General features: G+C 40.0%; 2 protein-coding genes across 3 annotated transcripts; both read left to right on the top strand.

The window, feature by feature from the left end:
- Nucleotides 1–458: 458 nt before the first annotated feature.
- LOC130743357 (methyl-CpG-binding domain-containing protein 7-like) lies at nucleotides 459–2,773 on the top strand. 2 transcript variants are annotated; one of them, XM_057595575.1, is made up of 5 exons: nucleotides 459–582; nucleotides 651–849; nucleotides 1,075–1,158; nucleotides 1,828–1,965; nucleotides 2,171–2,773. In XM_057595575.1, coding segments are annotated over exons 1-5 (630 nt in total). In that variant the 5' UTR covers nucleotides 459–580; the 3' UTR covers nucleotides 2,378–2,773. The 2 variants fall into 2 exon arrangements, with proteins under 2 accessions (XP_057451558.1, XP_057451559.1); XM_057595576.1 differs by having other exon boundaries at nucleotides 470–849; nucleotides 2,171–2,772.
- Nucleotides 2,774–8,502: 5,729 nt separating this feature from the next.
- LOC130744349 (uncharacterized) lies at nucleotides 8,503–9,057 on the top strand. The gene has a single exon (XM_057596541.1). The coding sequence runs from the start codon at nucleotides 8,503–8,505 to the stop codon at nucleotides 9,055–9,057; it is 555 nt and encodes a 184-aa protein (XP_057452524.1).
- The last annotated feature ends 5,205 nt before the right edge of the window (nucleotides 9,058–14,262 follow it).

Below are 14,262 nucleotides of genomic sequence, written 5' to 3'. Positions count from 1 at the left end.
GAGTCAAGTCCACATCATAAAATGAAAGCCACATAGGATAATGCCGTTAACAATTTAACAGAAGACTAACGGCAGGACTAAAATTGCACAAATTAATTTTTAGGGGACCAAAATTGCTCCTTTTAAACAAAGGGGATTCAAATTGCACATAGGCCTAACATCAGGGACGAAAATTGCAATTAAGCCTAATTATTATAACTAAATTGTTTTTTGGGGAAAGTTTAATGTTAATTTTTTTTGGGGCCTCTTCTTTTTGGAGGCCCTGGGCTGTGGGCCTGCTTGCACAGGCCCAGGGCCGGCCCTGCTTCTAGGAAACCACATGTCACTATTATGACGGTTTTCAAGCATATAAATGTAGGTTTAGTCGTTCATTCATGTATGCATTACTCATGATACAAATTTAAATTTTTCTTAAGCTTTGAGATCCTCTCTTTATTATCTCACCGACTTGAGCGTTAGTTTGCAAGTATATCCTCTGTTATATCAACGCAGCCCTGTTGTGTAAGAGAATCCTCCCAAGGCCCCGCACCCCATTTGAGAGAGAGATATTTTATTTTACCAATCTCAATTTGGGAAGAACATGTAGGTATATGTTATTGTTTTACACATTTTTCGTCCCCATTTGATTTGCACGTTTTGTATAAATGTAGGATGACTGTGAGTGAGACCCAAGTCAGGGCAACAACAACACCACCAGTCCACCAGCAGATGGCAGACATTAATCAGAACCCGAGTGAAAAGGAATTTCAGATTGTGCGGTTTAAGCCACCCCCAAACTTCAAGCTTCCCGATGGTTGGGTGGTTGAGGAAAAACCCCGTCCTGCTAATTCCTCTAAACGCCGTGATAGGGTATGCATTCATTCCCTTCTTTCATTGTTCATCCATGCATGCATGTCATAAATTCGTAGTGATTCATTCGAATTCCACGACTAGGGATTTCATTTCGGGATGGATTCGTGAACTGCTCACAGATGTTGCATTGCATGTGAATATGATTCATTTCTACAGTCAACACATTTAGGTTTGAGTTCTCTGTGCAAGAATTTGATGTTTTTTTTAATCTTGTTTGTGCAGTATTACTATGAGCCAGGCACTGGAAGGCAGTTTCGCTCTCTGATATCTGTTCAGAAATATCTAACAGAAGAAGCAAAAGACAATGTGAGTTCTTAATTGTTGCTGTATCGTTTACACAAGTGTGCCTCTTTAATCAAGTAGCATATGGAATATAGTGGAATCTGTGATGATACTTCAAAAGACAAATGAAATCTACCTAAATAGTCAAACAGAGCTTGGAGGGAAGAAAGTAGCATATGGAATATAGCATGTTTAATTAGATTAGACATAATTATTGCAATTCTCTAGGCTGTATCTTCGATTAGGCGCCCATACTGCTACAGATGCAGATCATGACTCACACCAGGGTTTTACAACATGCATTAAGCTACCTAATGATGGGATTATTAAGGAGAAACCCTATAACAACAATGACTATGCTCGATTGGAGATACAGACAACATATTTCTATTTTACCAAACATTTTGTCATCTGGGTTATGTTCTGATTTATAACTTTTTGTACGAAAAAATGTTTTAATTTGGTTTATAAGATTGTAGGAAGACAAAATAAATTGGACTTAATTATTCATTTTCCTGGCAATGAGCCAAATATGTATCCTTTGGCTGCATGAATAGGTTATGGTGGACAACTACATCAAAGGTGTCAAAACCAAGCAAACTAATTACTCAAATACTTTCAGTTTGACGATAAAGTTGTGCCATCAACATACTTGAAAGCGAAGTGTGACTATCTAATTCATGTTATTTTCAGTCAGGGGTGAAATCTGGAAATGGAAAGCGAAGTGCTTGTGGTGTGAGAAGTCCCGGAAAATCTGCCACAAAACGCTCCTCAGTTGCTAAAGAAGAGGGTTTCACTTCAAAGACATTGAACTTTTCTGTTCAGTCTACGGTGAGTTTCAAAACTATGGACTTTATAATAGAACAGGAACCAACAGTACATTGGTAGAATTTTTGAATCAGCTTATGTTTTCTCAAAATCAATTATGCAATCCAGAAGCTACTCATTGAAGCTTGTTCTTCCCAGAATAGCTTCTGAATCATGGTAGAAGGATTTCCAACCTTACACTCAATTAATTGAATTTCTTTCTGAGCAGCCTACAAAAACTGATTCTCAGAGGAAAGAAGATAGAGGAGGATCCACCCACAACTTAAGCAGACCGCCAGAAAAAGTAAGTTGGGTTCTGTCTGGTCCTGGGGGCTACTGGAACCCTTTCGTGGATGATACTATTGTACCAGAATCTGAAATGCTGAAATGGTCCGAAGCATTTGGGCAATCCATCCATGGTGGAGTTAATAACTGAGGTAATCTTTGAAGTAAGTTAAAATTGCTTTCACACCTCAAAAGCATAGAAATTCCCGGGTTGATTCCATTGAACTTTGCAAGATATTCAGAATGGAGATGACCGAACATAATGGTGAGCAATGTTCTGGCACCATGTAGCTTAGATTGTAGATAGGATTATCCATGTGAGATGTGACTAATCTTTAACTCATATGCAGAGTTTGTTCTATTTTACTGATTATAATGTAGTTTGTAACTTTGTATCACACCCAGGAGTAATTTTTCTTTTTGGGCTGCACCTTGGTATGGGGGTAAGCAAACTGGTGAAATATTTTGACATCCTCAAGACTGATAATAATGATGCTTGTTTCATCTTGAAATTCCATAATAAATTTTTGGTGTATTTTTGTTTCTAAATAAAGTTACCAAATGTCTTGTTTGATTTGTTACCCTGTGACAGTGAAGAATTTCAACTCTTACATCATGCTTATTGCAAATGTACTCTGCATCAATTTCAAAAACTCTCTATTTAAACTAAAATGAAATACTTGTTTCAGATTTCACGAGTTATATCAACATTCCCGCTAGAAAAAGCATTTTTTCATGAGAAAAGTGCATACATATTATATTGAGGCTTCATACCAAAGCTTTAAGAGTTTGTTTCAAGCCTTAAAGTGATTATTTTCAATTTGAGAACATAAGAGGGAAAATACAAATTTTAAACATTGTGAATTGCTTTACAAAAACTTCTTCATTAGGATGTTTATAAAAAGCATTGTTATATAATCTTTTCCAGGATTTTTGCCTACTAGGAGTTACCTTTTTCTTAGTAAGTTACACTCTATTACCTTGAATTTTCTCTATATGACACTAAACTCCAAATTTACTAAAATATTACATTTCACCTCATTTATTTTAGGCTTAATTTCACTTTTCATCTCTGATCTATCACGATTGTACAATTTTGGTCCCACTATTTTAAAACGAGCGATTTGCATCCCTTATGTTTGTGTCGTCAACAGTTTTGGTCCTTCAGTTAAAAAGTTAACAGAATATGCTAACCAGGCTTTCATTAAATGATGTGGATACCACATGTGCGCCATGTAGATCTGGATTATAATTATTAAAACAATATTAGGATTTGAAAAAAAAGAAAAACATATTAAAAAACCCCAAATGTGAATGTTATGTTCACATGAAGGGCGACGACAGACTCAACGAGGAGATGGGAGGTGCGATTGAAGAGCTGGAGTTTGAACAACGTTTGAGACGGACCAGAAGGAGATTGCGGTGGGTGCTTGTGGGGTCTGAACGAGCAGAGCTGCGGTGGTGGCTGAGGTGAAGGCGGTGCTGGCTATGGTCGATGATGGCAGAGGACACGAACGCTGAGGCACGGCAGGAACAGATTCTGGGCGAGATTGAGAGACCTGCTGCTAGGGGTGGGAGTAGGCCAGGCCGTTCATAGGGGCCTATGACCTAGCCTACCACAGGCCCAGGCCAGGCCAAATTGGTAAATAGGCAAGGCTTAGGCTTTTTGAAAATCCTATTTTGTTAAAAAGGCCAGGCTCAGGCCATTCAACAAGCCTTGTAAGCCTTACAGGCTAGCCTATTTAAGTAAATATGACTAGTATTTTTTTGGTAAATTGTAAATATGATAAGTATAAATATATTTTACCCTTGATGATGTCTATATATTAGAAATTTATAATAATATCTTGATATTATATACTTATTGAGATTTTTTATATATTTAAGCAAATTGACTTATATAACGATTCAAAGTTATAAGTCTTTAAAAAAATAAATATATGACGTATTTAAATATCTTAATATGACGTGTAATTTTAAATTAGCTCTCCAACTCTAAGAAACCAACATAATCTCGTTTAGTTTCATCACTACCTATTAGCTAATAATATTATAAGTCTGATTGTTGAAAATATATTTTAGTATAATTTAACCCGTTAGCTTATAAGTTTGATAGCTACTTTACAGATAAATTTGTTAACAAACGTAAAACTCTTGTTGTGAAACGGGCCTTTAAACAGGCTACCAGGCTAAGCCAGGCTTTCGGAAGGCCCAGGCCAGGCTCGAAAAAAAGCCTTTGATAGGTCATAGGCCAGGCTCAGGCCTTAAGAGTTTTAAACATGCTAGGCCTATTTAAGCAAAGCCTACCTAGGCCCAGCCTATTCCCACCCCTACCTGCTGCCATCTCCATCCTGATGACCTGTGATAGCTCCGGCCCCGACAACAGAGGAGGAACGGAGGAGGAAGAAGAATAAGCTGAAGGAGGAGGAGATCTTGTGAGATTAGGCTCAAATTAGTTTAAAACAAAGGTGGATCTGAATGTTGGGGTTGATGGAGGAGTGTTTTCGGTAGGTTAAAATGGGGGTGGAAATGGTGGTGCGGTGATTGAGTTGTAGTGTTGTGGTGGTTGCTGCGCTGGTGAGAAGATGGTGGTTGAAGGGAAGAAGAAGATAGGGGTGGTGGTTGTTGTTGCGGTGGTACTGTGGTGGTTGTTACGGTTGTGAGAAGATGGTTAGGGTCAAATTTGGGCATTTTCGGATTAGGTTCTGCCCCCTTTTTGTTCATCTTCCTCTTTTTATGAGGGTGTTCTGATTGTGGCAAAAATGGCCGGGGAGAGATGATAGATGAAGGTTGTAGAAGACCTTTGAAGAAGGTGACCGGTGCTTACGGTGGTTGTGGCTGTCATAAAGGTTAAGATTGATGAAAAATGGTGGAGGGGGAGGTAGGTGCTCAAGGTTGAAGAAGATGTTTCTAGAGTTATTTTTTTGTTTGTAAATAATAACAATAATTTACTTTTAATTATATTTACTGACATGGCTAGCACCTATGTGGACATTGTGTTGGAATGCCACGTCATTTAATGAGGTCCACTTCACCCAATTTGGACGAAAATTTAACGGAAGGACCAAAACTGTTGACGACACAAACATGAGGGATGCAAATCGCTCATTTCAAAATAGTGGGACCAAAATCGCACAATCGTAATAGATGAGGGACGAAAAGTGGAATTAAGCCTTTATTTTAAGTAGCAATACTAAAAAACATATTGTGACAAAAATTTATGACAGATATAGATCTGTAGCTAATACATATTTAGCTGTCAATTCTCGTTAAAATATCATAATTTCTTTTTTTAATCTTAACTTCAGATTTAGTAACAATTTCTTCCGTTACTAAAATATTCATCTTAAACTTCTTCACCAATATTTTAGCTAGTAATATTTTTTCGATGAAGGAGGCGGGCTAAACCGCTTGAGAAAGGAAAAAATAAAAAATGAAAACTACAACCCTCTACAATAAAAGGTAGATAATTTACTGATAATGCGCTGGTCGCTTATGAGTGTTTTCACTTTATGAAGAAGAGAATTTCTGGCTGTAATGGCATGATGGTTCTGAAACTTGATATGTCCAAAGCACACGACAGAGTCGAATGGTCTTTCTTGCAGGGTGTTCTTTAGAAGATGGGGTTTCCCCCCTCATGGGTTTCTTTGATTATGAGTTGTGGGACCTCTGTTAGGTTTTCCGTTATGCTTAGTGGAAATCCCAAGCAGAGTTTTGCTCCTTTTAGGGGCCTGCGTCAGGGTGATCCTCTTTCGCCATATCTTTTTATCCTGTGTGGAGAGGTGTTCTCAGCTCTTATTGAGAAGCGTGTGGCTTCAAAAATGTTTCATGGCATTAAAGTGGCTAACAGAGCACCTGATTTCTCATCTTCTTTTTGCAGATGATAGCATCATTTTTGCACGAGCCAATACTCAGGAGGCGGAGTGTGTTCTTGACATTTTGTCCACCTATGAGCGAGCTTCCGGTCAGGTCATTAACCTGGATAAGTATATGCTCTCTGTGAGCCGCAATGTACCTCATAATGGTTTTAATGAGCCAAAGCAGCTTTTGAATGTGAAGGAAGTTGACAGTTTTGACAAGTATTTTGGTTTACCCACCATGATTGGTAAGTCCAAGACTAGAATTTTTAACTTTATTAAAGATCGTGTCTGGAAGAAACTCAAAGGGTGGAATGAGTCCACTCTTTCTAGAGAAGGTAGATAGGTTTGATTAAGTCTGTGGTGCAAGCGATACCTTCTTATGTTATGTCATGTTTTATATTACCTGATTCTCTCTGTGCAGAAGTTGAAAGGATGGTGTCCAGATTTTACTGGGGTGGCGATGTCGATAAGAGGGGACTCCAATGGGCTAGCTGGCAAAAGTTAACTCGTCCAAAATTTGATGGTGGACTTCGTGACTTTAAGTCTTTTAATATTGCCCTTGTGGCTAAGAACTGGTGGAGAATTTATACCCAACCTGAAACTTTGCTTGCTCAAGTTTTCAAGGGGGTGTACTTTGCGTAAGGTGATCTATTGGGGGCCAAACGTGGCTATCGTCCAAGCTATGCTTGGTCTAGTATCTTGCAGTCTAGCTGGAATTTTTATGAGGGTGGTCGTTGGAAAATTGGTGATGGTAGCCAGGTTGATATTCTTCATGATCAGTGGCTACCTCAGGGGGTACCTGTTATAGGTAGTCAGGATTTAATGGCTGAATTTGGAGTGTCCAAGGTCTCTCATTTAATTGATCATACGGCCTAAACTTGGAAGTATGCTATGGTGGATTTTATTTTCCACCCAACCATTGTATCTCATAATTTAAAAATTTCGTTGCCTTTGAATGGTAGTGTTTGTAAGATCAAGTTTTGATCTAGTAGTACAACTCTATGTTTTGATGATTACATGTTAACTATTGAGTATGAACAATTATGGTACTCTAACGTTGTTTTCTGAGTGTTCTAATGACAGGCCATGACTCTGGTCCTATTTCACATAATTCAGAAGCACAATGCTCAAAGAGTAACCTCCGCAACGCTTTCGAACGTACTATGTTCAATCTGAACAATAGATCAAGCTTCAGAAGATCTGAAGATTATAAAGCTCTGATATGGATTCAGTTCACTAGAAGCTCTGAAGGATTAGACACTCTGAAGGATCAGACGCTCTGAAGGATCAGACGCTCTGAAGGTCCAGAAGCTGAACAGTGACGATTCTGAAGTCCAAGAATAAGCTGGCTCTGAAGATCAAGTACTTCTCCTCCGAGTCCAGAAGCAGAAAGTACAAAGGTCAGAGGATCCAAGCTTCCTTCTGACTCTGATCACCAAGCTTCACAAGTTCCAATATGAAACATCACTCTGATCAGAAGTCAACAAGGATAAAGGTCATGTCACTATCCAAAGTACAAAAGCAATTGTACTATTCCTGACGACCTTACCTAACTTATTCAGCCACAACAGAACCTGGAAAACCCAGATCTGCCCTCCAACGGTAGCATTCCATGCAAACTTCCAAACCTAATTCCTTGGAGTATATAAAGAGGCTGAAGATGAAAGATGCTCTTTTAGAAGAAACTTTGTAGAAGCTCACGCGAAAATCAAATACTCTCTCAAAGCATTCTTTCTTCACATTGTATTAATTGTGTTTACTATTAGCTTTCTAAGAAGCATTTTTTTGTAAACCCAAACCTTCAAACAATTGTTTGATTTTCCTTTAGGAGACCAAGGTTGGTCGGATCCTAGAGAAGACTAAGAGAGTGAATCTTAGTGATAGCTAAGTCAGTGTACTGTTAGTCACTTTGCAGGTAGCAAGTGCAGTTGTAACAAACTCTGATTAGTGGATTGCCTTCATTCTAAGAAGGAAGAAATCACCTTAACGGGTGGACTGGATTAGCTTGAGGGATTTATCAAGTGAACCAGGATAAAATCATTGTGTGCTTTTCTTAACTCTTATCTTAGCACTTTTATCTTTGGTGGTTGAAGAGATTTGTTTAAATCTCAAGTGGATCGAGTTTTATTTTTAAAACGTTATTCAAACCCCCCCTTCTATCGTTTTTCATACCTTCAGTGTTGTTACTCTAATGTGGCCAGAAACTGTTGATGGCAATAATTGTTCCAAATCTGGTTATATTTTTGTTCGCGGGAAGCTCATTGGCGCTTGTTCGTCAACCTCTTCCTAGCCATCACTTCCAGCTCGTTTGTGGAAGAAGTTTTGGCGTACTATTGCCCAGCCCCGTTGCAAGGAGGTGGCGTGGCGTGTGGTTTCATCTTTCCTTCCAGTCCGTGCAACGCTTCGTCAGAGAGGCATGGATGTTGATCCTTTGGTGTCTTGTCCTGTGGCCCAGAATTTCTGGTTTGGCTCTCCCCTTTCCCTTCGGGTGCACGGATTTAGTTCCATGGAGGACTTCTTGGCGGACTTTTTCCGAGCAGCTGATGATGATGCACTCGCACTATGGCAGGCTAGAGTGTACGCTCTTTGGGAGATGCGCAACCGTGTGATTTTCCGAGATGGTGAGCTTCCTGTGCCCGTAGCGGCCGTGATCCAGAGATGTTCCATGCTAGCTGTTGCGCCGGTGTCAGAGGTAACGGTGGGGCCTAGAGGCCCTAGACCAGCTCCGTTGTTGCAAGCAACTTGGGCACGACCACCTCATGGTATCTACAAGCTGAATTTTGATGCAGCTGTGGCTACCACGAGAGAGGTGGGTTTTGGTTTGATTGTGAGGAATATGTTGGGCAAGGTCCTTGCTTCTGCAGCACAATACCTTCTCCATGCAGCTTCAGCGATTCTTGGGGAGGCTTTAGCCTTTCGCTGGTCTATGCAGCTTGCCATTCAGATGGGGTTTCGTCGGGTTCTTTTTTAGACGGATTGTTTGCAACTGTTCCAACTTTGGAAGAAACGTTCAGATGGTTGATCGTATTTATCTAGTATTGTTAGTGATTGTTTTATGTTATGTCGCTCTTTTGATTATGTTGACTTGTCTTTTGTTCGCCGTGTGAGAAATTTTGTTGCTGATTTCTTAGCTGGTACCGCTTCCAAGTATACTGATATGGTTTGGTTGGAAGAGGTCCCTAGGGAGGTCATAACTTTGGTTCATAAGGATGTATTGGCTTCTATGCCTGTTTTTGATTAATGAATTTGTAGTTTCCTTTAAAAAAAATTACAATAAAAGGTAGAGAGAACCAAAATAAGAATTGAACTAAACAAAAATTAGCCTCTTGAAGACATGCCCCCACACCACCACCTGGGAAAAATCTACAGCTTGGCTTTGAATTTGATTGACCAACTTTTCACAAGTATGAGAGCTAGCTAGCACACCCGACAGGCTGATTCAGAATCAATAACTACCTTTCTAAAGCCCATTTTCAAAGAAGACAAAGGTCTAATAAAATCCCACACATTTCAGCATGTAAAGAAGAACAAGAACCCAACTTCCTAGAGAAAGAAAAAACAAAAGCATCAAAATGATCTCGAATGAACCTATCACACGCAACCTTGTTGCTCTTAGAAGAGAAGGCACCATCAATATTCAACTTGGAGTCGTGGGGATGGAAAGAAAGATGAAGGGGTCGGTTGGCCTTGGCCGGAGATGGAGACACAGGTGGGTATAGGAAGAATAGGATTTTTTAATTACAAACTTTGTTATTGTTTACGGTGATATTTGGTAAACAAACATTCTCCAAATTCGATTGAAAAAAGTTTAAGATTGGGGGGTTCTTTTGGGAAAACGTCTTGCCAAAGTGTTGTGCGTAGAACGTGATTTTCGACAAACAAGTGTCAAAGGTTGAGTTTGTAACTTAAAACAGGTATTCAAGAGTACTGGAAACTGAATTTCATTAAAGGCTTAATAGCTCTTTTGGTCCCTCACTTATCACGATTTTGCATTTTTGGTCCCCAATAAAAAATTTAGCACTTTTGGTCCTTCACATTGCTTATTTGTTTGCAAAAATGATCCTTATTTGGACTAAAACAGCAAAAGTGTGTAAATGTCAGGGACTAATTTTGCTTATTTTTTCCTAGAGGGACCAAAAGTGCAAAAACATGATAAGTGAGGGACCAAAAGAGCTATTAAGCCTTCATTAAACAAAGGGGCAAAGTACACAAAGAAAGTCGAAAACTGAAAATTACATCAAATGAAGAAAATCGACAGGAATTCAAATGAACAAAACAACAAGTTTGAAAGCATTAAATGCAGGAATTGTAAATGGTTGGTTCTGCAACATACTCCTTCATGATCACGTTAGGCTCTTGAAGTCTCTTTGATGCAGACATGTGAGCTTTTTAGTGAGTTTTCTGGAGTTGAGTTGGGAACCCTTTTTCCTGACTAATCTTCTCCTATTTATAGCACTTCATTGCTGCACACGTCCTTGGCAGTTTTTCCTTCTGACGAGTGGGTTAGTGGATTTTGAATGTTTTGGCGCAACACCCACGATCTATTGCTTGTTCTGGAAGCCTCTTGCACACGTTCTATAACTGATTTTTTACAACGTGGGGGATCTGACATCGTGGGCAAAGGCACTCCCTTTCTTAACCGCTCCTTGTATCGCGGACAAAAGCACATGTTGGTAACTGCCCACTACTTTGTAACTGCTTCATGCACTGATCTTGTGGAAATATACGGCTATCGGTTTGCCATTTTAACTTAGCATTTTGCATGGTTTTTCTGTAGACTTTTAACCAGATTTCGACAATCGTCGAGAAACTATCCTTTGGATAAGGTTGATGTCGATAAACCTACCTTTGATAAAATTGGGTTAACAGATGCCCCCCAAAAATTTTGGTTTTCGACTACCATACCTTGGAGAAACCAAGCATTTTTTGAGTCTGACACTTTGATTAATTTGAATTCTGGAAATTCAAACGTCTTGTAATCCCGACCATTCATCTTTAGGTCCAATCAGTGGTCATAACGTCTGACTTTCCTGCTGACAATTTTAGCCTTTTTTGCTAGGGCCATGATTGCACTTTTGCTTACAAACTTGGATAAAGGCAGTTTTAATAATAAAATAACCGCTTGGACTTCAAATTTTATACATTACGGCACAATGCGGCTTCGATTCCGCTTCTTCTTCAAGCCTATAAATACCCCATTAAAGCTTTTCTCAAGCTTTACGCGTTTCAGACCTTCCATTTCCTCTTGAAATTTCCTGCAACTCTTGTTCTTTGCCTTCTTCAGCGAATCTTTCAACGTTCCTGATGGCTTCCGATCCTAACAAGGTTGTTCCATTGGCTTCTGAACTCAAGCTGGATGAATCTAAGCGTGTACCCATTCCAGAGCCACCAAATGACGAGGAGAGGAGGGCTATCTGGAAATTCCAGGTACTCATTCCTTTCTCTGTTAATGGTACTTTACGCGCCATTTTAGGTCCTCTGAAAGTAGTGTAGCACGATAAACTCAATAGTCTTCCTGATGAGCATGAATCATTTCACCCCAGTATTCGAGGAGATGAACTTATTTTAGCTTTTCGATCCTCTTATCGTATGCCCTTCTTGACTGACCCTAAGAGAACTTTTCGTTCTGCCCCTCTCAATCCATCTGCCAACGAGGGAGCCTATCTCAAGTGGCTTGATAGAGTAGAGGCTCAAAAAAAGCAACATTGGAAGGACGTTGGGATTTTCGACTTGATCTAGCTGTCGAGATTGCCTATCTCGTATAACCCAACCATGCTGTTGAGTTCGTTTTATTTTTAGGAGAGGTCTACCAACTGCTTTCATGTCCCTTTTGGTATGATCATTTCAACCCTCCTTGATGTAGCTGTGATTGCTGGCCTATGGCCAATAGGCGATGATTATCACTCCAATCTTGACCTAACCAAGCCAATGACAATTTTGACTGAGAATGTTTCTTTTAGTCGATTTATTAAATAGCATTATGTCAAAAAGGGTGAGGTATCTGATGCTGAACATGTTGCCTTTCTTTCATACTGGCTTTCTGCTTATGTCTTCTACACCAAATCTTTAAGAATCCCTGCCAAACTCTTGCCCTTAGCAAAATTGCTTCACAAGGGTTGACAAATTGCTATGGCTAGGCTTGTTCTTGGAAATCTTTACCAGATGATAAGTGAAGCTGTAGCGGATCTTCGAAATCCTAGGGTTGGATCTTTGAATGCACCTGGCCCTTTGTGGTTGCTTTTACTCTGGTTGAATGCGGTTTTCGAATCTTTCTTGCTAGTAAAAGAAAACCCTCCTGCAGTTTCTAACACAAGGATTGATGCCCACAGGCTCGAAACACTGACTCCACCTTATGATGCGTCTAACTTTGAAGCAGACTTTAGGAAGTACTTCACCATGTTTCTTGAATTGAAGCACTATTGATCCAGTTTTTCTCCTTACAGCAAAGCAACTCATGGCTTTTTTGGCTGAGGAACTCTTATCCCAATATTTATGATTCAAAGCCACTCAAAGAGCATCACATTGCACTCTGGCAGACTATCCTGTCTCCTCGAGTTTTGACCATAGGTTTCGCCAATGGTGATCACACCTTGTGCGGCTATAACCCTCAATTGGTTTCTCGACAATTTGGATTAAGCCAAGCTTTGCCTAACACTCTATTCGATAAAAGCCTTATCCTCTATCCTGGCGTCATTACCAAAGCCAGTGTTTTCGACACAACTGTCCATTTCTACAACAAGAAGCTGCTCAACCTTAGTCCTTTTCCTTATGCCCCTTCATACTATGTCACCAAAGCTTTTAAGACATGGTGGTCTGAGTATTGGACCCAGATTTCGATGCCTCTTGTGGATTGTCTTCAATGCATGACCGATGATTTTCTTTTGCAGAACCAGGCTTCGAAGAAGACCAAAGGTATGCACTTGGCCGAAATTAATGCTTTCCGAAAATTCTTTGGTGTGGTATATTTTCCAGGTCTTCGCCTCCGAGAAACTGTTGCTAAGGCGGCTCACGTCTTAAGGCAGAAGTGGGAATCTAAAGCCAAGAAATCTAAATTGATCATTCCTCCTGGCGAGGATGGTTTTTCTTTTGTAATTCAAAAAACTGGCTTTAGGTTTCCACCTTTGCCTACTTGCAGATTCGCTTTGGCTTTTCCTCTTGTTTTACCCAAATGGGTTGATCATGTTTGTATTGAAACCATTCTTAATGAGGCAGTGCCTCCTCGAAAGCGAGTGACTTGGACTAAATACCACATGTGGAATTTTCCATATTACGTGCCGGTCGAAATCTTCAACCACATATCGCTGAACATGCATATTGGTCAAGGTAAACATTTCGACTTGGCTTTTATTATGCCATTTGTCACCCAACCTCTCATTTTTCTTCAATTTTGCAGCTGAGGCCATTCCTCAACCACCTCCTCAAGTCCCTCTTCAATTGCCCCAAGTTTCTCAGGATACAATCGAGGTCGATGATGATGATGATGGAGTTGACCTTGCTGAAAAGCTTGCCGTGACTAGGGTATCTTTACTTGGGCCTTCTTTTCTCTTTCCGTGTATACTTCTTATATTGATCTTTAATTTTATTGTAGAGTCGAAAAAGGAAGGCCAATCCTACTACTTCTGCTAGCTAGAAGAAGACCAAAGGGACTGGTGGCTTGACTGTGAGCAAAGCTTCTCCAGCCAAATCTGCCAATCACCCTGAGACCACTGTTGAAGGGGATGGTGGTCAGGCAACTGAAAAGGTACAACCCTTTTTGTGAATATTGTGACTTCTTTTGATATGTCTCGATTAGCGAATTTCTCACTTGCATTTTGCTCTCTTTTTCAGGTTGAAGTTCAAGAACATTCTGCTTCTAGCCCTCCGCCTCATGAAGATTCTTCTGCTCCCAAACCTACCAGATCCAAACGCAAGCCTGTCGAGAAATCTCCTCAGGCTGCACCTACTCCACCAGTCGAGAATGCTCCACCAGTCGAAAAGAAGAAAGCCAGAACAAAATTCGGTCGCAAATCTGGTAGCAAATCTTCTCAACTTTCCAAGAGCTCAGCTGATTCTAGCCCTCCTAAGAGGCCTGCTTGCAAGGTAACCATTTGTTGGTCATGATTCTTTATCATGCTTTTGTTTTTTGCAATATCGTCTTAAGAATTTTACTTTCCTTCTTTAGAGGGTTGGCATGTCT

Source organism: Lotus japonicus, chromosome 3, assembly GCF_012489685.1.
Source record: "Lotus japonicus ecotype B-129 chromosome 3, LjGifu_v1.2".
Classification (NCBI taxonomy): Eukaryota; Viridiplantae; Streptophyta; class Magnoliopsida; order Fabales; family Fabaceae; genus Lotus; species Lotus japonicus.
This window is presented reverse-complemented; position numbering and strand designations above follow the sequence as displayed.

Coding starts and splice junctions, on each gene's coding strand:
- LOC130743357 (XM_057595575.1), top strand. Junction 850..1,074: donor CCTCTAAACGCCGTGATAGG/GTATGCATTCAT, acceptor TTGTTTGTGCAG/TATTACTATGAGCCAGGCAC. Junction 1,966..2,170: donor ACTTTTCTGTTCAGTCTACG/GTGAGTTTCAAA, acceptor CTTTCTGAGCAG/CCTACAAAAACTGATTCTCA.
- LOC130744349 (XM_057596541.1), top strand. CDS start 8,503: ATGGATGTTGATCCTTTGGTGTCTTGTCCTGTGGCCCAGAATTTCTGG.